The 26,529-nt window shown below is 42.7% G+C and overlaps 1 protein-coding gene across 1 annotated transcript in view; it reads right to left on the reverse strand.

Annotated features, from left to right (window-relative positions):
- The window catches only part of PPP3R1 (protein phosphatase 3 regulatory subunit B, alpha), a 99,073-nt gene that overhangs the window by 25,693 nt on the left and 46,851 nt on the right, over positions 1–26,529 (reverse strand). The window contains exon 2 of the mRNA XM_075339271.1: positions 9,534–9,573. Within this exon, the coding sequence (XP_075195386.1) occupies positions 9,534–9,573 (40 nt within the window). The remainder of the gene's footprint in view (positions 1–9,533; positions 9,574–26,529) is intronic.

The following is a 26,529-nucleotide window of genomic DNA, read 5'->3' on the forward strand; positions in this document are numbered from 1 at the left end:
ACATTAATTACACAATAAATTCTAGAATACCCGATGCGTTAGAATCGGGCCACCTTCTAGTATCTATATAATTGATCAATATTGGTAGTTATGTTATTTTTTCAAAATTGAATTCATGAATTAGCACTTTTTGCACAGCACTAAGATACTTTATATTACTGGTCACTATATGCACTTTATATGATGGGCCCATTTATTTGAATTACCGTATATATTTACACATTGTAATAAGATATGTCAATCTCATTCCGGGTTAACGTGCAATTACCGTAATCAAATTTTTTTGACATTACCATTTTGCTTCTGTGACCTATTTCCATGTCCCTGGGTATTGTATTGTGGAACTACAATTTATATATAAAATTATTTTAAAAATACTCTAGACAAAAAAAAATAATTTTTATATCATGATTTCTTGAGCTTTTTCCAATCTGATATATATCTATGTCAGATTTTGTGTATAGTATATCCGTGTAAACCTGTCCAAAAGAAGAAATAATTGAAAAACTACAGCGGTAACTGGATGGAAGTCTCCCCTTCGGTCCCTACGTTCCTCACCAGGACCCTCTCAATAATACCTCCACGCAGAGGTTTTTTGTTTTATTTTTATCTATAATTTTTAAATTTTGTGTTTTATCTTAAATTATTATACAATCAATCAGTATACATTTTACTAATTCCCTGCTGTGTCTCCATATTTGTATACCTAGATTTAGGTCTACCCATTCACTCCCTTTTCCCACTTATCCAGTTAGCGCGGTAGTTTTTCAATTATGATTTATATGTGGCTTGTATTATTACAAGAATTTTTTTTAAAATGGTTTAGGGTCTGTGCGCACTGAGAAATTTGTGTTTAAGAAAAATCTGCACCCTCTGGCAGAATTCTACAGCAAAAAAAAAAAAAACGCACCAAAAACGCACCGGAAATCCGCATGCGATTTTACCGCGGTTTGTTGTGGTTTTCCACAGGTTGGTTCCTGCGGTTTTTAACCATTATCTAGGGCAAAAACACAGGTACCTGCAGAAAAGAAGTGACATTCTGCTTCTTTTTGCTGCAGAAATTCTGCAGCAAAATCTGTAGGGAAAAAAAAAAAAAAAAAAAAAAAAAAAAAAAAACGCAGTGTACGCTCAGCATTTTGGATTTCCCATAGATTTTGCTGGGGAAGGACTGCAGAAAGGTTATGGACAAAAACCGCACCTTTTCTGCAGCAAAAACCACAGCAAAAAACGCAGTGTGCGCACAGGGCCTCCGATTGGTTTTCTTTGGCTTGTTGTACTATATTTCATAAAGTTGATTTTGGCTAATCCCATTTGATATACATACCCTCTATCTGTATTGACAGTTTATATGGCATGTTAAGGTGATCCTTTTTAATATTGGTGGGGGTCGCCTTCTTAAATATCATTAGGTATTAAAGGAGCGTCGCTATCACAAGCATCGGGGTCTTCAGCAGACCCCCCTGCTGTCATAGCAACCCATCGGCGACCTGCGATCATATTATGGCTGGGCCGAGGGGCGCTTAGAATAGCGTGCCCCCATGCTGGTGTGTGTTTAACATTCGCGGGTGGAGAGGTACTCCTATCCCACTGATTTGAGGCAGGTGCTAACTAACACACAGCGATCACCGACCGGGTATGGGGTGAGCTGCATACATATGCTTGCAACTTGCACCGTACATGTACGCTGGATGTTGTGAAGGGATTAAAAAGGGGTTATGAGTTTCTGTACCGGGAACTAGTCGGGACCATTTTACTATTGAACCTGGTTATTGTTGTGTAGTCATAGAAAAGCAATAATTATACTCTTTATAGTCTTTCCAGTGTGTCAGCCACAAGAAAGCGTTGATATTACATGCATATTAATCAAAATGTTCTTGGGGGACGGGGGGGGGGTGGTTGTGGGGGTTGATTTGGTTAAGCATTAAGTTGGGCAACCAACTGCTCATTTGGGGACAAACTCTCGGCACCACAGCAGATTAGATGTTAGCCATGTGATCCTGAGATCTAGGCCCCGTCACTGGTGATCAGGTACAGCTTTCTGCAGCGACAACCCAATACGGCTAAGGCCGCTTTCACATTGCGTTCTGACCTCCGTTCAGTGGTCCCATCAGAGCTTTTGTCCGAACACCCCTCAACACGTGTTCCGGACGCATGCGCCGACTGGGCCATTGACTATAAGGCTGTGTGCGCACGCATTTTTTTTTTTTTTCTGACCACAAAGTTGCGTTTTTGTTCCCAAAAAAAAAACCGCACACAACACGCATTGGCGGCAAAAACACCAAAAAGCATTCGTTTGTGCGTTTTGATGTGTTTTTTTGTTGTGTTTTTCTCCATTACATTCAATGGTTGAAAAACGCAAAAAGAATTGACATGTTGCATCTTTGTGGTCACCACAAAAACGCAGCTAAAAAAAAAAAAAAACTACAATGTGCAAACCGCAAACATGAAATCTCAGACTTTGCTGGGGAAGGAGAGTCATGCAGTTTTTAAAGCAAAAACGCACCCGAAAAACGCGGCCAAAAAAAGCAGCGTGCGCACATAGCCTAATGGAGCAGACTGAGTCAGTGTGTGTGCTCACGAGCACCATTTTTTGGGCCATATACGCTTTCTGCAGGCGGACACCCAGGCGTAGCAGACAAAATGGTGCCCGACAGAGCACACGCTGACTCCATCTGCATCATTATAGTCAATGGCCCAGTCAGCGCATGTGTCCGAAATATGTTTTGTTGGGGGGTTCGGACGGATTCCGTTACATCAAGGTATATCCACTAATTACGGTAGCATCACAGGTGTCTACAATCTTGGAATCAGTCAGTGGGCCTGTATATAGGGAGACAGAGCAGTTTGGTTTTGAGGAGTGGCTAAAATACCTGTCGAGAGGCAGAGACATCTCATTGACCGTTACAGAAATCGTTTGACTGCCTCAAAAGTTTGTGCAACAAAATATTAACCCCTTAATGACCCATGACGTACTGGGTACGTCATGGATCGTGTGCGGTTAATCCCCGCCACCTGCCATGAGCAGGCCTCGACAATCAGCGCACATGTCAGCTGTTTTCAACAGCTGACATGTGTGCCTGCTAGTCGCGGGTGGTATCGCTTCCACCCACGACTATTAACTCCTTACATCTCGCTGCCAAAATCTTGCAGCGAGATGTATATGTGCGCCGCCATTACCCTGACTTACCCTGCCCCCATCGAAAGTCACGTGACATGATCACGTGACTTACGGTGGTTGCCATGGTAGCACAGGGTCATGTGACGATGCCTGTCGCTAACATGAGTCATTTACTCTCAATGCCGGAATACAGCTGGCATTGAAAGTAATGCAGCATATCTGCAGATCTTCGCTCTGTAGCTGTGATCTGGAGATATGGCAGAGCAATCAGATGATTGCTGATCACTATAGCCCCTAGGGGGACTAGTAAATAAATAAATAAAAAAAGTTGAAATCACCCCCCTTTCGCCCCATTGAAAATTAAAGGGTTAAAAAAATAAAAATATATACATATATTTGGTATTGCCGCGTTCAGAAATGACCGATCAAAATATAAAATCAATTAATCTGATTGGAATTTTTTTGCTGATACGCCATTTACCAAACGCCAAAATTGCGTTTTTTGGTCGCAGCAAATTTTGTGCAAAATGCAATAACAGGCGATCAAAATGTAGCATTTGCGCAAAAATGGTACAGGTAAAAACGTCAGCTCGAAACGCAAAAAAATAAGTAGTCACTGATGCATAGATCCCGAAAAATGGCGCAAAACGTTCAACACTTTTTTTGGACAAGCTTGTTAATTTTTTTTTTTAACTCCTGAGATTAAAGTAAACCTATACATGTTTGGTGTCTACAAACTCACACCGACCTCAGGCATCATACCCACACATCAATGTTACCATATAGTGACCATGGTGAATAAAATATCATTAAAACTATTGTGCAATAAACACTTTTTTTTGCAATTTTTCCGCACTTGGAATTTTTTTGCCGTTTTCCAGTACACTATATGGTAAAACTTATGGTTCCATTTAAAACTATAACTCGTCCCGCAAAAAACAAGCCCTCATATGGCAAGATTGACGGAAAAATGAAAAAAAAAAGTTACAGCTGTCGGAAGAAAGAGGAAACAAAAAAAAAAAAAAAAACGGAAAAATGCAAAATCCTCGGGGCTGAAGGGGTTAAGTTAAGGAGGGAACCATCATTTCTGACCGGGCCTATTTCATGAGGCTTTTTGTTTTTTAATTCTGTGATAGCAGAAAAGCAGCAATTTCTGACTTTCATTTGTTCATTTTCATAGTTTATTATTATTTTTGTCAAATTCAAGTTATTTCTGTGATCATTGTGGGTTTTTCATTCATTAAACGAGGGGTGCCAACAATTTTTACCATGTGTGTAAATTACTGTATATACTCAAGCATAAGACGACCAGGGTATAAGCCAAAACACCTATTTTTACCACAAAAAACTGGGAAGACATTGACTTGAGTATAAGCCTAGGGTGGGAAAAGCAGCAGCTACTAGTAGTAATGTGCCCATATTGTCCTTTGTAGTAATGTGCCCTCTAGTAACGTGCCCCATTCTTCAGTAATGTCTTCATTCCGGTCCCCTTCTTGTCCCCTTTTATGCCGTTGTTCACATACACCCTTACAAACATTCTCACCTGTTCTCCATTCCTGCAGTGTCCTCGTACCAGCTTCTTGCAGCCCACAGGCACATAGACCCCCTTGGAGATTGCGGCTGCCGCTGTTGTCTGCGCTTTACTTCTGTTGAATGCTTTGCGGGAGTGGAAATCATGCAAGTGAAGTAAAGCGCTGACGGCAGCCCCTGCCACAATCACCGAGGGGTGTATGTGCCTGCGGTCCACAAGAAGCAGGTAAGAGGACACTGTGTGAAGACAGGACATGCGAGAATAATTTTTTTGGTGACCCTCACTCGAGTATAAGCGGAGAAGGTGTGTTTTCAGCATAAAAGAAAAAAAAAAATGGGGTGAAAAACTCTGCTTATACTAGAGTATAAACAGTAAACCAGGGATAAGCCGGCAATGTACATTAGGATGCCGGTAGGCCAACAGCTAGCCATATCTCCCATACAGAGGAGAACCCGCTAGGCCCAACATTCCAGTTTTATCTACGAGAACACTACAGACTAGTAATGAGTGAGCACCATCATGTCCAGGGCGCTCGGTACTCATTAAGAGCCGTTGGATGCCTGGATGGGTACGAGTCAAGGACCCAAGTATAACGGAAGCCAATGGAGGACTCAAGGATTTTTCTGAAAAGTCTTCTGGAAAAATGCTTGAGTCCCCCATTGACTTTCATTATACTCGGGGGCTCGGGTCACACTCATCCAAAAGCTCTTAACGGGTACAGAGCACGTTAGTGCTCACTCATCACTACTACGAACATCTTTGTAGGCACTTTTTCTCTGGAAGAATGGAGCAAATCGGCAGTCTGACGCCAGACATGTTCGACTGACATCTACCCTGGTTAAAAGCTGGCCTGCGCCCCCATATACATTAGGGTGCATTCAGACGACTGTATAAAACTGGTCTGAAATCAAACCACAATGCTTGAACTGGGCACACGTTTCCCAACCTAAGCACGACAGCTGCATAGAAATCTATGAAGCAATCACGCGCAGGTAGGGAGAGTATGGGAGTAAAATGAGCGTGGGGAGGCTTTAGAGAGTCAGACATATATTTGGACGTCCTGCTAGTAATCTTATAAATGGAGACTGGCTTTGGCCTCATTGAAATGGTTACTTACAGGGAAATAGCCATTATCAATTCGCGGAGCAAACGTGCACAATATTTAGCGTTCCTCCATAAAAAGGCTTAAGTAATATGTTGATGGGCTGTGTTTAGACAGAGTGCCGACAGGCTATATACAAGTCAGCCAGCGCTAATATAATGTCCCGTTCAGAGACTGATCTATATGGGGAAAATGGCGCTGTCCCTATATAGCATGCATCTTCTCACAGCACATCCTCCTTACAGGGGGTGAGTTGCTGACATTGACAAACGATCCAATCAATCAATCTACAAACTACTGATTTGCTCAGTGATAGGCAGCACGTGCCGATGAGCTCAGACTGTAGAAAGCGTGCACATAGAGTAAAGCTGGTGTCACACATAGCGACAGCGACATCGCTGTTACGTCACCATTTTCTGTGACGTAACAGCGACCTTGTAAGTCGCTGTTATGATCGCTGCTTAGCTGTCAAACACAGCGACGCAGCAGCGATCATAACGTTGCTACATGTGCAGAGAGCAGGGAGCCGCGCACACTGCTTAGCGCTGGCTCCTTGCTCTCCTAGCTACAGTATACATAGGGTTAATTAACCCGATGTGTACTGCAGCTACATGTGCACAGAGCAGGAGCCGGCACTAGCAGCAAGAGCGGCGGAGGCTGGTAACGAAGGTAAATATCGGGTAACCAGGGAAAGGTCTTCCCTTGGTTACCCGATGTTTACAGTGGTTACAGCTTTCCGCAGCTGCCAGACGACGGCTCCTGCTCCCTGCTTGCTTCATTTCGTCGCTCTCTCGCTGTCACACACAGTGATGTGTGCTTCAAAGCGGGAGAGCGACGACGAAAAAATGAAGCAGGACATTCAGCAACGAGCAACGACCTCACAGCAGGGGCCAGCTCGTTGCTGGATGTCACACACAGCGACAGCGACGGGACGTCGCTGCAACATCACAGAAAATGGTGACGTAGCAGCGACGTCGTTGTCGTCGTCGCTATGTGTGACACCACCTTAACATTCTGCGCTGATAACAAGCAGCCGAGAGCCGAGCAGTTTACAAGACGCCTTTAACTCTTGTCGATTCTTCTTAAATCAGGGGAAAACAATTGTCTGAACAGAAATGGCAGACTACAAGGAGAAAAGTGTTTGATGCATAACCGCAGCACTGAACGCTGAAGGCACGGCTTCTATTTCCATCTCCGGGCTCACATTACACAAGCAATGCCCTTGAAGATATACATAGACACACGTATTCCAGCATACTGAACAAATTCATAAAAAGGAAGGCTCTTCTACACTCTGCCATGTGGATGAGGATTTCCCCCGGAAAACAATTCTACAAGGACAAGGCCACTCACCAAGAACCACCAAAAAAAAATAAAAATAAAATATATGAAGACATTGTCAAAGTTTCTGATTTTCTAGATATTGAATTAGGGAATTAAGTTATTAGAGGGGTCAGGGGGATCAACAATGTGTGTAATCAGCCAAAAGAAAGAAATGTAACGCTTCAATCTTCCAGAGGTGGCGCTGCAGGAGAACGGAGCACCCGTTTCTCACAATAAAGAGAATATCTACAAAATCCACTAGTTGCAAATTAGCCCAAAGGGGTTTTCTGGTTTTAGGTATATGCTGAAGACTTGTGCTAATGTTAGACCAACAAAATCAGAGACCTGGAAAACCCCTTCAAAACATAAATATACATACACTTCCATATTACAATCTTCTAATATACTTGCTATATAAACTCTGGACAGCCTGTGAACTGGAAGCTGAAGCACAGAGGCTCACCCCGGCCCTGCCACCAATTTTGGGCCTGCCCCGCCCTCAGCCCCCGGCAGGCCCACCCCACCCTCAGCCCCCGGCGGGCCCTTCCGACCTAGATCAGATCAGTCAGTCATTACATGTCTTACATTGGTAATGGCCACTTTCATTTTTACACTAAGCTCTGGAGGCAGGTTCTCAGGCAAATCTACATACAGCTCAAATCTACAAATGAGCTCTTAAACTATGAAAAACAGATTTTTCTGGCATAACATCAGATCGCACAAATCATTTTATTCAGGTTACCATGACCTACATACCCATACAAACTGCTTATGGAAGGGGAGGGGGGGGTGGGGGTTGATCTTCCTGGTAGATTCACTTTAATGAACCTGAAATTGGTTACACTACACAGGCATGCCATGTTCTTGTGACAAATCTGCTGTGACCCCTTAATGACCGCGGGCACTAAAGTTATGTCCTAGAGGTCTTAGTATTTAACCCCGCCAGCTAACGCGGGCAGTCGGGTGTTTAGTGTCCGCACGCATGGCAGCCAATTTATATAGCTGACGTGTGTTTTGCAGGAGCGAGTGGAATCGCTATCCACCCATACCTGTTAACCCCTTAAATAGCGCTGTCAAAATGTGACAGCGCCATTGGAGATTGCGGTAAAGGTTTACTCACCACCGGAAGTCACATGACATGAACACGTGGATCCGATGGTTGTAATGGTAGCACAGGAAGCTCACATGACTCAAATACTGTAATCAGCAGCCGAGTACTGCAGGTTACAAGAGACGATCATTTCTCCTGATCTGAGCAGTGCTGCTCTGATCGGGAGAAAAGAATGACTGATCAGACAGCTGATCCTTATGGCCCCCTAGGGGGACAAGTAGAATAAAAAAAAAAAAAAAAAAAACTTAAGTTCAAACCACCCCCCTTTTGCCTCATTGAAAATTAAAGGATTAAATATATAAATATATACATATTAGGTATCGCTGCGTTCAGAAATGCCCGATCAAAATATAAAATCAATTAATCTGATCGGTAAACAGCGTAGCGGCAAAAAAATTCCAAACACCAAAACTACGTTATTTGGTTGCCGCAAATTTTGCACAAAATGCAATAACAGGCGATAAAAACACAGCATCTGTGCAAAAATGGTATCATTAAAACAGTCAACTTGAGCCGCAAAAAATAAGCCATCACCGAGCCATACATCCCGAAAATTAGAACACTACAGGTTGCGTAAAATGGTGCAAAACATGTGCCATTTTTTTGGGACAAACTTTTTTGGGACATTTTTTTTTTTTATAACCCTTTAGATAAAAGTAAACCTATACGTGTCTACGAACTCGCACAGACCTCAGGCATCATACCCACACATCAGTTTTACCATACAGTGAAAACAATGAATACAATTTTAAAAACAATTGTGCAATTGCACTTTTGTTGCAATTTTTTCACATTTGGAATTTTTTTTTTGCAGTTTTCCAGTACACTATACGGTAAAACTCACGGTTTCATTTAAAAGTGCAACTCGTTCCGCAAAAAACAAGCCCTCATATGGCTATATTGACGGAAAAATGAAAAAAAAAATTATGGCTCTCAGAAGGGACGCGGGGAGAGGAAAAAAAAAAAAAAAAAAAAACACAACAAAACACGAAACGTGCAAAAATCGGCCGGTCGTGAAGGGGTTACATAATATCTGTCTCAGAAGCCACAATATAGGTGCTCATTCACCAAACATCTTACCTGTAGATATAATGTAGTAACTTCATTTACACAGCAACTGCACTTTATGTGAAAACTGAAAAACCCTTTGAAACAGTCTTGTGAGATTGTGACATTATTCGTATTGAATCTCATTTATGTGGACAAACAGCAAGGACTGCCGATTGCTACAAGAATAGATAGACCTTCTACAATCAGTTGATCGCTGGCTTGTTCTATCCTGCATTGATTATTTTAGAAGGACCATTAAACTCAAAAACCTAGGAAAAAAAATATACGCGTTACTTACAGTGTGAGCACATCTCCAACGGGTAGCTTGCTTCATTTCCCTGAAAGAAGAAAAAGAAATGGTCACCATTAAAAAATAAAGTCAAAAGCTCTATACTTCCTCTCTTTTGCATATTAGTCAATACCACAAAGGACACATCTGGTGGCTGGGCCATAAATGTCTTAGGCTACTTTCACACATCCGGTTTGAGCTCTGCGGCTCAATCCGGCTGTGAAACCTATGCAACGAATGTGGCGAAAACACCGCATCCTTTGCATAAGTTTTTACATGCGGCTGGTCCGTTTTTTTTTCCGGTTGCGGCACACTACTGAGCATGCGCAGTGGAAAAAACCGCATGCGGCGGCCGGATGCGATTTTTTCCGCATCGCGCCGCATCCGGCATCCATAGGCATGCATTGAAAATGCGCAGCAGTGGACGGATGCGGCGCGATGCGGTTTTTTTTGCCGGAGCAAAAAACGTTGCAGGGAACGTTCTGTCCGGCCGCGGCATCGGCTAAATCTGCCGCATGCGGCAAAAACCGGACCGAACGCAAGCCCATGCGACACAATACGGCACTAATGTAAGTCTATGCAAAAAAAAAACGCAACCGGCGGCAAAAAAAACGGTTGCGGTTTTTCTGCAGAGTGCCGTATTGCAGAAACCGGAGGTGTGAAAGTAGCCTTACACGTGTCCCGCACAGAGTACCAAATCTCTCTCGCCTGGGTGCACAGCTGTTTCATGTGGGTAGAATTACATTTTTAATAACTAATAATGATAATGTTATATAGCACCAACGTATTCTGTAGAACTTTACAATTTAGCAGGGACATGTACAGACAAAACAAAGTAACACAATTTAAAGGGAAGCAGTCAGGTCCCCTCCGCCCTCCAACCCAGCAGCATTCATACCTGTATGCCCAAATTCCCTCCCTCACCTGCCCTGTATAAAGCTATGCACTAATATGAAGGTTTATAAAAAAATTTAAAAAAAGAAAACAAAACGTATAAACCTCACTTTCCCTATGCGAATTAGGGCCTTGACTAGTCGTAGGGGTGTTAGTTCCCGAGACTAGTCGTCCCTCTTGATATGCTATCACACCCCTTTGGTACATCAGTTTGCCATTGAAGCAGAATGGATACTTCCAGGTTTAAAGTGCGGTGCACTGCACATGAAAATTTGTTCAGAAAAAGTGTATGTGATTCGTCTCCTGAACTTCTAGTCATGTACAGTGTGCCTAATGTAGCTGGGAAGCGTCCATCCTGCTTTTGGAGGCACACTGACATGGCCGAAATGAACAGTGCGCATGCGCAAGATTTCCATTAGCAGGCGGTGACGATGGGTCATGGAAATCAATGCCCCTTCGACTAGTCAAGGCCCTATTTAGCATAGGGACAGTAATTTATAGGCCCTTTTGTTATTAAAAAAACAAAAAATAAACAAAAACAACCCCATTCATATCTCAGTGAATCGCATTATACAGAGCTGGTTATGCAGGGAATTTGGGCATACAGGTATGAATGCTGCTGGGTTGTAAAGCATAGGGGACGTGACAGGTCCCCTTTAAGCAGTTACAGGGAGGAGCGAGGGTCCTCTCATCTAGCTTAGAGTCTTTAAAGTAATGGGGGGGATTGGGGCGCAACAGGCAAAACATGCTTATAATGTATATATAATGTATGATAGACCTGTCTAAAAAGATGTTTTTAAAGTACGCTTAAAAACATGGGGGCTAGATATTAGTTGGATTGTGTGGGGTAGTGCATTCCAGAAAGGTAGAGTAGCACGAGTGAAGTCTTGGAGACAGACAGATGCAAGGTTAGGATTATGGAGGATGTTCATCTTAGATAAGATGCAGAATGGAGGGCAAAAGTAGGGGGATATAAATTAGGAAATAGATATAAGGTGGTGCAGAACTGAAGAGCTTTGTGGGTGAGATGTTTCTATTGTTTTCAGTAGCAGATGGGTAACCAGTGTAATGACTGGCACAAGGTGGAGGCATTTGTGAAGTGGCTGGACAGAAATATGACCCTGGCTGGAGTATTCAAGACAGATTGAAGAGGAGAATGTTTGTTTAGAGGGAGAGTTGCATTAAAGAGTTCAGTTGTCCAGATGAGAATGCATTAGAGCCATAGTAAGAGTTTTTGCCGTTTCAAAGGTGAGAAAAGGTCAGATTCTGGAGATGTTTTCAACATGCAGGTGACATGAGCGAGTGAGTAGTTGGATGTAGGGAATAAAGGAAAGTTCTGTCTCAAATATGACCCCAAGACAGCAAGTGCAGCGCTTTGGAGTTATGGTTGAACCACTAAAGGTAAATGAAATATTGGGTATAGGTCTGTTAGTAGAGGCAGGAAACAGGAGAACTTCAGTTTTGGAGAGATTCAGTTTCAGATATAAGGAGGACCTGATGTTAAAGAGAAGAGGTGTATAATTGGGTGTTATCAGCATAGAGAGGATACTGGAAACCAAATCTGCTGATTGTTTGTCCAATGGTGCGGTGTATAGAGAAAAGGAGGGGGCCTAGCCTAGAGGAACACCAAGGAAGAGGAGTGGAATAAGAGTCCGCAAACATACAGTGAAGGAGCAGATAGGAGGAGAACCAGGAAATAACGATGTTTTTGTGGCCAATAGTGTGGAGCGTGGCGAGGACGAGCTGGTGATCCAGTGTGGCGAATGCAACAGAGATCCAGGAGAACCAGCAGGGAGAAGTGGCCACTGGATTTTGCTGTTAATAGGAATTACAGACTTTAGAAAAGGCAGTTTCACAGAGCGGAAACCAGATTATAAAAGGTCAAGAAGAGTGATCTGAGAGATAGCGGATCAGACAAGACTGGACCAAGCGGTCCAGGAGTTTAGAGATAAAGGGGAGATAAGAGACCGCTCTGTAGTTAGCAGCGCTGTTCAGGTCAAGGGATTTTTTTTTTTTTTTTTAAACAAAATGGGATTATGACTGCATTCCTTAAACGAAGAAGAAAAGATACTGGATTAAAAAAAAAAAAAAAGTTAAATTTTTTATGTAGGTAGTGACAGCTAGGGACAGGGACTGGAAGAGATGTGAAATAGGGTCACTGGTGCACCTTGCAGGGTGAGAAGAAGTGAGAAAAGCCTGGTCACTTCTATGACCAGCTCGAAAATGGAAAGCAAGAGGGAGGGGGAATCCAAGCTCTGGGGGGAATTGGGCAAAAATGTCTTGACCGATGTTCGTTTTTTGTAGGAAATCAGTGGCCAGATAGTCCGTGTGGAGGTTGGTGACCAGGGCCTGTATTTTAGAGCTCAGGAGGGAGTGGAATACTGGAGGAGCCATTTTGGATTGTTTGCTAGTGATGTAAGGAGGCTGGTAACGTACACTTGTTTGGCCAGATGGAGAGCACAGTTAACGTTTTGAGCATTAACTAATAGTGGATAAAGTCTGCTGCTGAAAGTACTATATATATGTAAATTTACATATATTTTTATTTATTTTTTTAAATGTAGTCTTAATATAAAATGATATTTACTCTCATTAACAGGAATTATATCTGAAAGTCATGGCATTGTGCCGCAGCCTCTACATTATTTTTCATTGGTTTTGGATCACCTGGCTGCATATGCTGGTGGTTCTGGGTGCATATTGCACCTGATAAGACTACTTAAAATGAACCTATCAGGATAGCAATGCTGGGGCCCCTAGGAGAATGGGGGGTCCTGTGAAATTGCCCAGTTTGCGCTCTCTTCTCCCTGTTCTGCGTACCAGGCTATCTCCAGTCCAGTAGAGATGAGATATGTTCGAGGTTCGCCAATTTCATGTTCGAGTGATTTTGAAGGTGGGGGGGGGGGTGTTTGGGGATGGGTTCGAGTGGTTCAACTAACTCAATCGATTTGGTAAAAGTTCGGCAGTTCGAGTTACGTTCAAGAATGGTTCGAGCACCAAAAGCGTGACTTTTCACAGTAAGTATGTGCGCACCTTTCGTATCTGCATGCGTTCTGCGTCCCCAGCACAATCCCTCTCTTTGCAACTCACCGATCACGGGCATCTCGCTACACGGCTGTCACAAATCTCCAGCGGCATTTCCTCTTTTGAAAATGGCTGCCGCTTCATTATTCAATTAGTTATTCTGTGCCACCGGCGCCCATGATTGGTTGCAGTCAGACACACCCATACGATGAGTGACAGCTGTCTCACTGCAATCAATCACAGCCGCCGGTGGGCGGCTCTATATCGTGAAGTAAAATAAATAAATTAAAATAAAAAAAAAAAAAAATGCGGTTCCCCCCATATTTGATAGCAGCCACATGGCTGGAGGCTGGTATTGTCAGGATGGAGAGCGCCACATTATGGGGAGCCCAACACCCTAACAATATCAGCAGGCAGCCGCCAGGAATTGCAGCATCCATTAGATGCGGCAGTCCTGGGACTCTACCCAGCTCATGCCGAATTGCCCTGGTGCGGTGGCAATCGGGGTAATAAGGAGTTAATCATGGCAGGCGTCTCCCAGAGATACCTTCCATGATTAAACTGTAAGTGAAAGTAAAGAAAAACAACGAAAAATCCTTTATTTGGAATAAAAGACAAAAAAAACACCCTCTTTCACCATTTTATTAAAATCCCCAAATACCCCTCCAGGTCCGAAGTAATCCACACGACACTGTCAGGTCTGCTACATGAAGAGGACACAGGGAGCACCGTAGAACACGATCGCTGTGTCCTCTCCACGTACCACCTGAAGTGTAGCGCTTTGTCAGCGGAGACTTCAGTCTGCAATGCAGACGTCAAGATTACCAAATCTGCCTATGTTTCTCATTACAGCCAGTGGCTGAATGGTTAGAGCTCTCGCCTAAGGCTGGAAACACATCTATGTGAGTAAAATCGGTCCGACTGGGCTGAAAAAAACTCGGCTGATTTTAGTTCACGTTAGGACCGATTTCAACGCAACTGCGATCCTTTTTGCTCGCGTGTGCGACGCGTGTGTCGCATTTGCGATGCTAGTTTCCTGCAACATCTTAATTAGCTACCGTGTTTCCCTGAAAGTAAGACAGTGTCTTACTTTCTTTTTACCCCCAAAAGTGCCACTATGTCTTACTTTCGGGGTATGTCTTATATTGGAAAAAATCCCACAGCAATCGCAGCAAGTCTCCATGCAATGTACCGTATGGGGACTTGCCGCGATTGCGCCCAAGTTAAGGAAACTTAACCACCAGCGGCTGCACATGAGGGCACTGAGGCTGTGTGATTTTGTATGTTGTCCATGGTCCTGATGGACCACGGACAACATTACTGCAACATTTCAACATTTCTCGGTAGCCGAGCGTTCAGCTGAGCGCCCGACCGCCGGCATGTGTCAGCTCTCAGCTGAGCGCTAAGCCGCCGGCATGTCAGGGCGTTCAGCTGAGCGCCAGACCGCCGGCATGTGTCAGCTCTCAGCTGAATGCTAAGCCGCCGGCATGTCAGGGTGCTCAGCTGAGCGCTCGGCCGCCGGCATGTCAGGGCTCTCAGCTGAGAGCTGTCACATGCCGGCGGCATGTCAGGGTGCTCAGCTGAGCGCTCGGCCACCGGCATGTTAGGGCGCTCAGCTGAGCGCTTTGCCGGCGGCATGTCAGGGCGCTCAGCTGAGCGCTCGGCCGCTGTAACTGTACTGTAAAGAGGAAAAAAAAATAAATTAATTTTTACTACGTCTTACTTTCGGGGTACATCTTACATTAGCCGACCCCCCCCAAAACCCCCACTACGTCTTACTATCGGGGAAACACGGTAAAAGAGATTACACATGTGTCATTTATTTAACCTCTCGAAATGTGCTGTCACAATCATCCGTTGAATAATGAATGACCAAAGTTACTGCCACACTCGCAAATAGGAACGCTGATGTGCGTGTGTGATCCTTCTTTAAACACGCTTCCATAGGGAATCATTGAGACAAATGGTGTGAGAAACTCGCAAAAAAGCAGCACGCTGCGATTTTTTTCTCGGTCCGATTTGGACTGAGAAAAAAAAAAAAAACGCAAATGCAAGCTGAATCATTTACTAACATGTGTCCGATTCCAATGAGAGTTTCTCTCACATTGCTCTACTGCGAGAAACTCGCAAGTGAGAAGCAGCCCTAAGAAGCATTAGTTCATGAGTTCAAGTCCCATCCGTCGTGGGAAAAAATCTAATTTATTTTTAATTTTAAATTATAATTATTTATTTATAATTTAATTTAATTATGCACTGAGGGGAGGATGATGGGGGTTGTAGTGCCTGCGGTGATGATGGTGGTTTTAGTGCCTGCGTGTGTGTGGTGATGAGTGCGGTACTGCCGGTTTTTGCCCGCCCATCCATCCATCCATCCATCCTTGCAGCTGAAGAATGTGCTTCTAGATTCTCTACTGAAGTATAGCGCTAAAGATTACCAAATCTGCCTAGGTTTCTTATTAGAGCCAGTGGCTCAATGGATAGAGCTCTCGCCTAAGAAGCATTAGTTCACGAGTTCAAGTCCCGGCCGCCCTGGTAAAGAATTTAATTTATTTTTAATTTTAAATTATTTATTTATAATTTAATTTAATTATGCACTGAGGGGAGGAGCCGGACATCAGATGTGAGCCGCGGGACACCCCTCTAAAATCGGAGCAGTTCACGTAATGAGGCTGCATTTCCCTCTCTTCTCCCCCTCTCTATCTTTCTCGCTCTGACCTGGCGATGATCAGCTGATGCGGTCACCTGACAGCATCAGCTGACACAATTAGTCGAGCGGTGAGGCCGGCTTTTTACCGCCCGGCTAAACTATCAGCTGCTGCTGTCGGACAGGAGTCTGCGCAGAACTGTGTAGTTTGTTTTTTTTGCACTGATGCATCAGCTGATTGTATAAAAGCAGTTTATACAATCAGCTGCTGTGTTATGTGATTCAGGCCCTTGAACCTGACACATCATCTGATCGGTTTGCTGGAAGGCAAAGCAATCAGATGATATTGGATCCGGATTGGACAGCACGGGAACCTTGACCCAGGATTACTGCAGGGGGGGGGGGGGTTTCTTTATTTCAATAAAGATGGAGTCACTAATTGTGTTGTGTTTTATTTCTAATAAAAATATTTTTCTGTGTGTTGTGTTTTTTTTTTTTTATCTGTACTAGAAATTCATCGTGGCCATGTCTAATATTGGCAAGACACCATGAATTTCGGGCTTAGGGCCAGTTGATAATATAAAGCTAGCCCTAACCCCATTATTACCCAGCGAGCCACCCGTCACCAGGGCAGCTGGAAGAGTTGGATACAGTGCCAGAAGATGGCGCTTCTATGAAAGCGCCATTTTCTTGGGCACCCTGAGCTGCGGATTCCAATCACCAGATGCCTAGTTGTACCTGGCTGGACACAAAAATTGGGCGAAGCCCACGTCATTTTTTTTTTTTAATTATGTCATGAAATTCATGAAAATTAAAAAAAAAAAGGGCTTCCCTATATTTTCGGTTCCCAGCCGGGTACAAATAGGCAGCTGGGGGTTGGGGGCAGCCCGTAGCTGCCAGCTGTACCTGGCTAGCATACAAAAACATGGCGAAGCCCACGTAATTTTTTTTTAGAGGGGGGGGGGGGCAAAAAACTCCTGCATACAGTCCTGGATGGAGTATTCTGAGCCATGTAGTTCTGCAGCTGCTGACTGCTGCCTGTCTGTATGAAGGAGAGTAGACAGCAGCTGCAGAACTACAAGGCTCAGCATGCTCTATTCACTAGTGTATGCAGGAGTTTTTTGCCCACCAAAAAAAAAAATGACGTGGGCTGCGCCATATTTTTGTATGCTAGCCAGGTACAGCAGGCAGGTTTGGCTGCCCCCAACCCCCAGCTGCCTATTTGAACCCGGCTGGTAACTAAAAAAAATAGGGAAGCCCTTTTTATAATTATTTCATGAATTTCATGAAATTTAAAAAAAAAAACAAAAAAAAAAAAAAAAATCGACATGAGCTTTGCCCCATTTTTGTGTCCAGCCAGGTACAACTAGGCAGCTGGGGATTGGAATCCGCAGCACAAGTTGGCCCAAGCTTTCTGGGCCCCTCTGCTGCTTATTGCAGTCCGCAGCCACCCCCGCTTTCATAGAAGCGCCACCATCTGGCGCTGTATCCAACTCTTCCAACAGCCCTGAAGCCGGGTGGCTTCAGGGCTGTTGAGTCTTGAGTTAATACCAGCTTTGTTTTACTAGCTAGTATTAAGCCAGAGATTCTTAATGTCAGGCAAGTTTGACAGACAGCACAGCATGGGAGGAAGAACGCTGCTGCTCCCGAGCAGTCTATTCACTCAGTGAGTGAGCAGAAGATGCGGGCTGTAAGCGGTGACGTCACCGGTGACAAGCGGGTTGTTATAGCAATGGTGATCTCCGTTATTCACCGGCTGTGGCAACCAGTCCTTGCATGTGGGCTGACTCTGTAAAGAGCGCACACATGCAGGAACGGGGAAGCCGACCATGTGCAAGAGCATTTCGCCAGTACACGGAGATGCTGGATCGATCACCGCGTACCGGAGCGATGCACTGACAGGACCTAGCATGACGTCTAGCCATGTGACCAGTCTGTAGCCAATGAGAGAATAGACACGTGACTGGTCACATGCTATTTTGACGTCACGATAGGTCCTATCATCAGTGCTGGTTACCGGGAGGATGCAGTGATTATCAGAAGGAAAAGCGGCGGGAGACAGAGTGCAGGACGCGTCGTGGGGACCTGTGTTATGGTAATGTTTATTAACTGTATGTGTACATGTATAATGTGTTTTTATGTGTTTGCCTTTTATTGTTTTCAACGGGGTTCAAGTGGTTCGTCGAACGGGGCGGGCCTCCGTTCGACGAACCGAACTTGAACGCCAGGGGGGTGGCTCAGCTCTACAGTCCAGTTTTTTTTTTTTAGACTCCTACAATTTAGACCTTTGACTTCATCATGTCACATGACTGAGAAGTTACCAAAAAGGTCCTTAAACAATCAACATTGGAATAAAACTGCGAGGGTCCCCAAGAGTGGGGGGCCCTGAGAAATTGTGCAATTTGACTCCCCTTAAAGCCGGCCCTGACAATCTAGGGCTTGTTTTTGGAGTAGGGTCTATGTTTCAAGCATACTCCAAAAATCCTGTAAAATCATGCTAAAGCTTATTTTCGGGGTAGGTCTTATTTTCGAGGAAACAGTATTTGAGTGTGGGGGTAAGCCAAGCTAGCCCAGAGATCTGTTAGGCAAAACAAAGAACCAGCATGGTGGATTTTAGCATGCCGCATACAGTCAAGATCACAAGAAGATCATCACTACCTGGTTTCTGCCAACTGCCCTCTACTTGTAGCAATAAATGTATGTATCAATACATGTATGTTGCCCATTAAAGATTACAACTATTTCACGGCCTGGCTCAAGGCTAATATATTTTATAGTAACGAGGACTCCCATCTGTACTTATTACAAGGATTTATTAGGTAAAGCAACAAACCCTGTAAGATGTAAATAAAATGGCAGAATTTTATTTTTTCGGCAGTAGTTCACTTCCTGCCAAGAAAAATAAAATTCTAGCATTACCAAACGTCGTGATCACGGAGTTTTCTCATGCATCTGGTGTAGGGCTTTCAGTTTGTGCTTCACCATGCAGAGACCATGCAGCGCTATGTAACTTCTGTGTAAGTGACATAACAGATGTCTGCGCAGACGGCCCCCGCCCCAGAGGCCGGAGAGATCCTCTTATGTGAAAGGATTCCCCTTCGCGTATCAATTTTCAAATCTGTGCAAAAGGCCAAGGGATTGCACATACGCAGCAAGTTCTGTGGACTGACAACCCGCACCTATATGGGAACGCTTCATAAACATGGCCCTGGACTGAGGCGTGAATCCCAATATTATTTACAGCGGGCGCTGCTGACCAATCGCATTTCACACAAAGTATGAAAAGCAAGGCGACTGTAGGGGCCTTCTAGCTTTTATATATTAGTAGTATAAAACAGTATATCAACATTGAAAAAAAAAATATGCAAACACTTCTATTATCCTTGAACATTCTGCCAAGGGTCCAGCATGCAGCTTCGTCTCACCATCATAGGTGAAGGGAATATTAAACCACCATGTAAAGGGCAGGATATATTATCGATGAAGTCTTAATGTCAGATAATGCTCTACCTCTGGTTATGGAGGATGGGATATTCCTCTCTGAAGTACATCTGCCCTGATGAGGAAAGTAGCAAAGCAAGGTAACTTGACCTCAGGGTGCTTCATTGAACTCAGTGACCCCATCTCAGGTTACCTGCGGTCACAGGTGGAGTGCCGTGAGAACCTCAAGCTGTGACTGCAACTTCGCTGAGTGACGTCAGCACTCAGTCTCTGCCTGATGTCCACAGTGTAACAGGATGGCTGGGAGAAAAACGGGTTAAATGCTGCGCTAGAAAACCACGATTCTGATGGATAGAATAAATCCTTTCCTTTAATGGCACAAGTCAACGCGTTTCGAAAGCATATCCGCTTTCTTCATCAGGACAAGACAGTACAAAAAAAGAGAACAGTATGACAAGCGTTGCTGCACGGTGAGAGATATAAAGCCTTGAACAAAGTGAGTGGACACGTCATCCGGATTGACGTCAAAGAACCAGTGACTCATTGCCACGTGGAGGTTTTCAGTTGAAAAGAAAAAAAAGGAGAAAAGAGAAGTGGGAGAGAGAAAAAAAGGGGTTTATGACCGTGATTAAAGATAGGGTGTAACCGGTTACACTTACTGAAGTGTTGAATATATGAACAAATTTAATATAACTAGGACAAAGAGAAAAAAAATTTTTTGTGACACTGAAAAAAAGACATAAATTATCGTGAAAAAATATAAAAATATATATATAAATATACAAGTGTACAAAAAGTTTTTTGTATATATAAATGTGTATAATTTTGACTTGGCAATTTTTTGCTGTGAAAAAATAAAAATGTAGATAAATATGATATATTAAATTGATGTGATGTATTTAAATTGATGCGATATATTATGAAATGTTAAGAGGATATAATAAAAAATTAATAAAAAAGATGAAAAAGATGTATGTCTATTAGATTATACATATATAACTATACCTATGTGTAAAAACTTTTTCCTTTAAAATATATATGACAAGTGTGAATATAATGCAAATGAAAAAATTCACATCGGCTAGTATATTTAAGTGTGTATGGGAAAAAAATATATATATTCGTGCTCTCAACCAATGCTTATGAAAAATGATGAACAAAAATCCTTCTGTCCCATTGGAAATGTAAGCCGGTGTGTTAGGAGAAGCAGAACCGCTGCAATAGTGGATGTGTGAGGCAGGGGTGAAGAAAGTTCAAGCCACATCGTGAGAAAAAATGTACCGAGCAGGCATAGGCAGGCACCGCTCAATACACTACGATAGTAAGTATGTGAAGCAGAGGTGAAAAGAGTTCAAGCTAGATCGTGGGAAAAAAATCTACTGAGCATGCGTAAGCAGGCACCGCTCATTATTGTCTGACCCCACTGCCAAAGGAGATGCTAAGGCAAGGCGTGGGAAAAAATGAAAAAACGCATACGTGTATGGAAAAGAACGTCTGAATAAAACATCAGAAATACCAGAGGAACAATTTGTAACTACTGCATATAAACAAATGCATTAGTGCAGGGGGATGCAGACTAGTGAAACAAAGAAAGAAAGCAAGGTGCAAGCAGGAAATAAGAGCCGATTAAGTGCGCTCCCGACAAATACAAGCGTATATATATATGCATTATGATCGCATTACACAATTTAAAAACATGCACAACCCAAATAGAGAAGATATACAATAAGAAGAAAGACGATTTTGCAAGTAAAATGACAAACCAACATGCATATATCTATGTGTACACTCTTATTAGTAAAAAGTCTGTTTAGACCATAGGAAATGGGGGCTATAAACATGGTACAGTTTGCAAATTAAATAAAATATAATATATAGTGTATACATATAAAACTTGCTATAAAAAAGAAATATTGGCTATTAAAATTGGCTTCGTAAAATTGGGCTGCATGCTGATATTAAGAAACAAATAAAGGAATTATTCATCAATAAATAAAAATATATATATAAAAATAGTTTAATAAAAAATTTTTTAATTAATTAAATACGATGATAATAAGAAAGATAAAAATTAAAAATTAATAATTAATAAAAAAGATCCATAATTTCATTAAGGCCATGGGGTTTTAGAGTATCAAGCTTATGTATCCAATATGTTTCCTTTTTGCTCAACAATTCCATTCTATTTAACGCATCTGATGGAATTTGTTCAATAGGGGTAATTTTAAAAGACATTGTCTTACCATGAGATAAGGCACAATGTCTTGACAATACCTTATCTCATGGTAAGACAATGTCTTTTAAAATTACCCCTATTGAACAAATTCCATCAGATGCGTTAAATAGAATGGAATTGTTGAGCAAAAAGGAAACATATTGGATACATAAGCTTGATACTCTAAAACCCCATGGCCTTAATGAAATTATGGATCTTTTTTATTAATTATTAATTTTTAATTTTTATCTTTCTTATTATCATCGTATTTAATTAATTAAAAATTTTTTTATTAAAAACTATTTTTATATATATATTTTTATTTATTGATGAATAATTCCTTTATTTGTTTCTTAATATCAGCATGCAGCCCAATTTTACGAAGCCAATTTTAATAGCCAATATTTCTTTTTTATAGCAAGTTTTATATGTATACACTATATATTATATTTTATTTAATTTGCAAACTGTACCATGTTTATAGCCCCCATTTCCTATGGTCTAAACAGACTTTTTACTAATAAGAGTGTACACATAGATATATGCATGTTGGTTTGTCATTTTACTTGCAAAATCGTCTTTCTTCTTATTGTATATCTTCTCTATTTGGGTTGTGCATGTTTTTAAATTGTGTAATGCGATCATAATGCATATATATATACGCTTGTATTTGTCGGGAGCGCACTTAATCGGCTCTTATTTCCTGCTTGCACCTTGCTTTCTTTCTTTGTTTCACTAGTATGCATCCCCCTGCACTAATGCATTTGTTTATATGCAGTAGTTACAAATTGTTCCTCTGGTATTTCTGATGTTTTATTCAGACGTTCTTTTCCATACACGTATGCGTTTTTTCATTTTTTCCCACGCCTTGCCTTAGCATCTCCTTTGGCAGTGGGGTCAGACAATAATGAGCGGTGCCTGCTTACGCATGCTCAGTAGATTTTTTTCCCACGATCTAGCTTGAACTCTTTTCACCTCTGCTTCACATACTTACTATCGTAGTGTATTGAGCGGTGCCTGCCTATGCCTGCTCGGTACATTTTTTCTCACGATGTGGCTTGAACTTTCTTCACCCCTGCCTCACACATCCACTATTGCAGCGGTTCTGCTTCTCCTAACACACCGGCTTACATTTCCAATGGGACAGAAGGATTTTTGTTCATCATTTTTCATAAGCATTGGTTGAGAGCACGAATATATATATTTTTTTCCCATACACACTTAAATATACTAGCCGATGTGAATTTTTTCATTTGCATTATATTCACACTTGTCATATATATTTTAAAGGAAAAAGTTTTTACACATAGGTATAGTTATATATGTATAATCTAATAGACATACATCTTTTTCATCTTTTTTATTAATTTTTTATTATATCCTCTTAACATTTCATAATATATCGCATCAATTTAAATACATCACATCAATTTAATATATCATATTTATCTACATTTTTATTTTTTCACAGCAAAAAATTGCCAAGTCAAAATTATACACATTTATATATACAAAAAACTTTTTGTACACTTGTATATTTATATATATATTTTTATATTTTTTCACGATAATTTATGTCTTTTTTTCAGTGTCACAAAAAATTTTTTTTCTCTTTGTCCTAGTTATATTAAATTTGTTCATATATTCAACACTTCAGTAAGTGTAACCGGTTACACCCTATCTTTAATCACGGTCATAAACCCCTTTTTTTCTCTCTCCCACTTCTCTTTTCTCCTTTTTTTTCTTTTCAACTGAAAACCTCCACGTGGCAATGAGTCACTGGTTCTTTGACGTCAATCCGGATGACGTGTCCACTCACTTTGTTCAAGGCTTTATATCTCTCACCGTGCAGCAACGCTTGTCATACTGTTCTCTTTTTTTGTACTGTCTTGTCCTGATGAAGAAAGCGGATATGCTTTCGAAACGCGTTGACTTGTGCCATTAAAGGAAAGGATTTATTCTATCCATCAGAATCGTGGTTTTCTAGCGCAGCATTTAACCCGTTTTTCTCCCAGCCATCCTGTTATCTGCAAATTCTGTATCGGGGCTGCTGCTGACCACTGCTGCATTATCAGCCTATATGCTTATATTGGAGTTGTGCCAGTCACAACTGAAGCAGGTGAGTACCTGTCTTTACTTGTGCATACCTTTGTCTACCAGATAAGACCCTATTTCTGCGCTTGTTTCTTCCACAGTTTTTTCCTGATGTCCACAGTGGGCAGTTATGTTCCATGATCGCGCACTGTAAATGTCAGATGTAGCAGAGCTTGAATCACCGTGGGACCTCATGTAGATTACGTCAGACCTACAGGGGTGTTTTTGAGGTTAATAAACTGGAGAGAGTTTTTTTTTTATTATTTCAAATAAATAATGGGGGGGCATAGCCACCTCCCATTACTAATCTAGTGCTCAGTGGCAGCTCTGAGCTGATATTAACCCCTTATTACCTTGATTGCCACCGCACCAGAGCAAAATCGGGAAGAGCCAGGTAAAAGTGCTGGGATTGTCATATACAGTGTCCACTCATATCCCGTCCACCGGCATTAACTTGAGAACGGGGGTAGCTATAGGCATAGAAGTCGTGTCTAGGTATATTAAAGTAGCCATGCGCTATGCAATGAAACCACCTATAGCGCCACCTGGTGGAAAACAACGGAGTTAGCATTTTTATCTCCTTAAACAGAACGAGATAGAGAAAAAAAAATGAATTAAAAAAATTGTAGGGCATCATCAATTCAATACGAGTTGACACCTTGCATGCAGAAATGCTATGATATGAAACCCATGACCCTCCCCCCCCCCCCCCCAAAACATTGAATGCTGGTCACGCATATGGCGCTCATTTAACTTTGATGCTGAAAGTGGCAACCGTCAGCTGCAATGCATATCTGGACTCTGGACAGCATATTATTTATTATAGCGCCATCAATTCCATGGCGCTTTACATGTGAAAGGGGTATACATAATAGGGACAAGTACAATAATCAAACAATACAAGACACAGACAGGTACAGGTGGATAGAGGTCCCTGCCCGTAAGGGCTCAGTCTACAAGGGATAGGAGAGGATACAGTAGGTTAGGGTAGAGCTGGTTGTGCGGCGCTATATCAGACTGAGGGTTACGGCAGGTTGTAGGCTTGTCTAAAGAGGTGGGTCTTCAGGTTCCTTTTGAAGCTTGTGAAGGTAGGCGAGAGTGATGTGTTGAGGTAGAGCATTACAGAGTATGGGGGAGGCACGGGAGAAATCTTGGATGCGATGGTGGGAAAAGGAGATGAGAGGGGAGTAGAGAAGGAGATCTTGTGAGGATTGAAGGTTACGAGCAGGTAAGTACCGGGAGACTAGGTCAGAGATGTAGGGAGGAGACAGGTTGTGGATGGCTTTGTAGGTCATGGTTAGGGTTTTGAAGTGTAGTCATTGGGCAATGGGAAGCCAGTGAAGGGATTGGCAGAGAGGAGAGGTCGGGGAGTAGCGAGGGGACAGGTGGATTAGCCGGGCAGCATAGTTTAGAATAGATTGTAGGGGTGCGAGACTGTTAGAAGGGAGGCCACAGAGCAGGAGGTTGCAATAATCCAGGCGGGAGATAATAAGGGCATGTACTAGGGTTTTTGCAGGTTCTTGGGAAAGGAGTGTACAGATATGGGAAATATTTTGGAGTTGGAGGCGGCAGGAGGTGAAGAGGGCTTGGAAGTGTGGCTTGAAAGAGAGATCAGAGTCTAGAGATACTCCCAGGCAGCGCGTGGCACTGGGGAAAGTGAGCAGCCATTGACATTGATAGATATGTCAGGTGGGGGAGTTGAGTGATGAGGAGGAAAGACAATGAATTCTGTTTTATCCATGTTCAATTTTAAGAATCGAGCAGAGAAAAAAGGATGAAATAGCAGGCAGACATTGTGGGATTCTGGTTAGTAAAAAGGTGTCAGGTCCACAGAGGTAGATCTGCATATCATCAGCGTAGAGATGATACTGAAAACCGTGGGACTCTATGAGCTGTCCGAGGCAAAAGGTGTAGATGGAGAACACCAGGGGTCCAAGAGCTGTACCCTTGGGGGACCCCGACAGATAGGGGGCGATATGAGGAAGTGGTGTGAGTGGGAGACGCTGAAAGTTCGGTTGGTTAAGTATGAGGAAATCCAAGATAGGGCCAAGTCTGATGCCCAGAGACGAGAGAATTTGTAGTAGAAGGGAGTGGTCTACTGTGCGCCAAAGGCAGAGGACAGGTCCAGGGGGGAGGAGGACAGAGTAGTGTCGATTGGATTTTGCGGTTAGTAGGTAGTTAGTGACTTTGGTTAGGGCAGTTTCAGTGGAATGATGGGGTCAGAAGCCAAATTGTAACCTGTCAAAGAGGGAGTAGGAAGAGAGGTACAAGGACAGTTCAAGATGGACATACTGTTCCAGTAGTTTTGAGGCATAAGGAAGAGGCATAATGAAGAAGTGATATAGGGCGATAGTTTGACAGAGGATGGGTCAAGGGAGGGTTTTTTGAGGATGGGTGTAATGGAGGCATGTTTAAAGCATGAAGGGAATACACCAGTTAGTGACAGGTTGAAGAGATGGGTTAGGGTTGGGATGAAGACTGTGGTGAGATTGGCAATGAGGTGGGATGGGAGTGGATCAAGCAGTCAGGTTGTGAGATGCGATCTTGAAAGTAGAGTGGAAAGATGATCTGTCATGGTAGAGAAGCTGGATTTGGAGGCAGAAGGCCGAGTAGTTGTGAGGAGTGGCTGGGGTGATTGTGGGCCAAAGCTTGCTCTGATGTCAATCTTCTGCTTGAAGAAAGAGGCAAAGTCT

This window comes from Anomaloglossus baeobatrachus, chromosome 3 (assembly GCF_048569485.1).
Source record: "Anomaloglossus baeobatrachus isolate aAnoBae1 chromosome 3, aAnoBae1.hap1, whole genome shotgun sequence".
NCBI classification, from domain to species: domain Eukaryota; kingdom Metazoa; phylum Chordata; class Amphibia; order Anura; family Aromobatidae; genus Anomaloglossus; species Anomaloglossus baeobatrachus.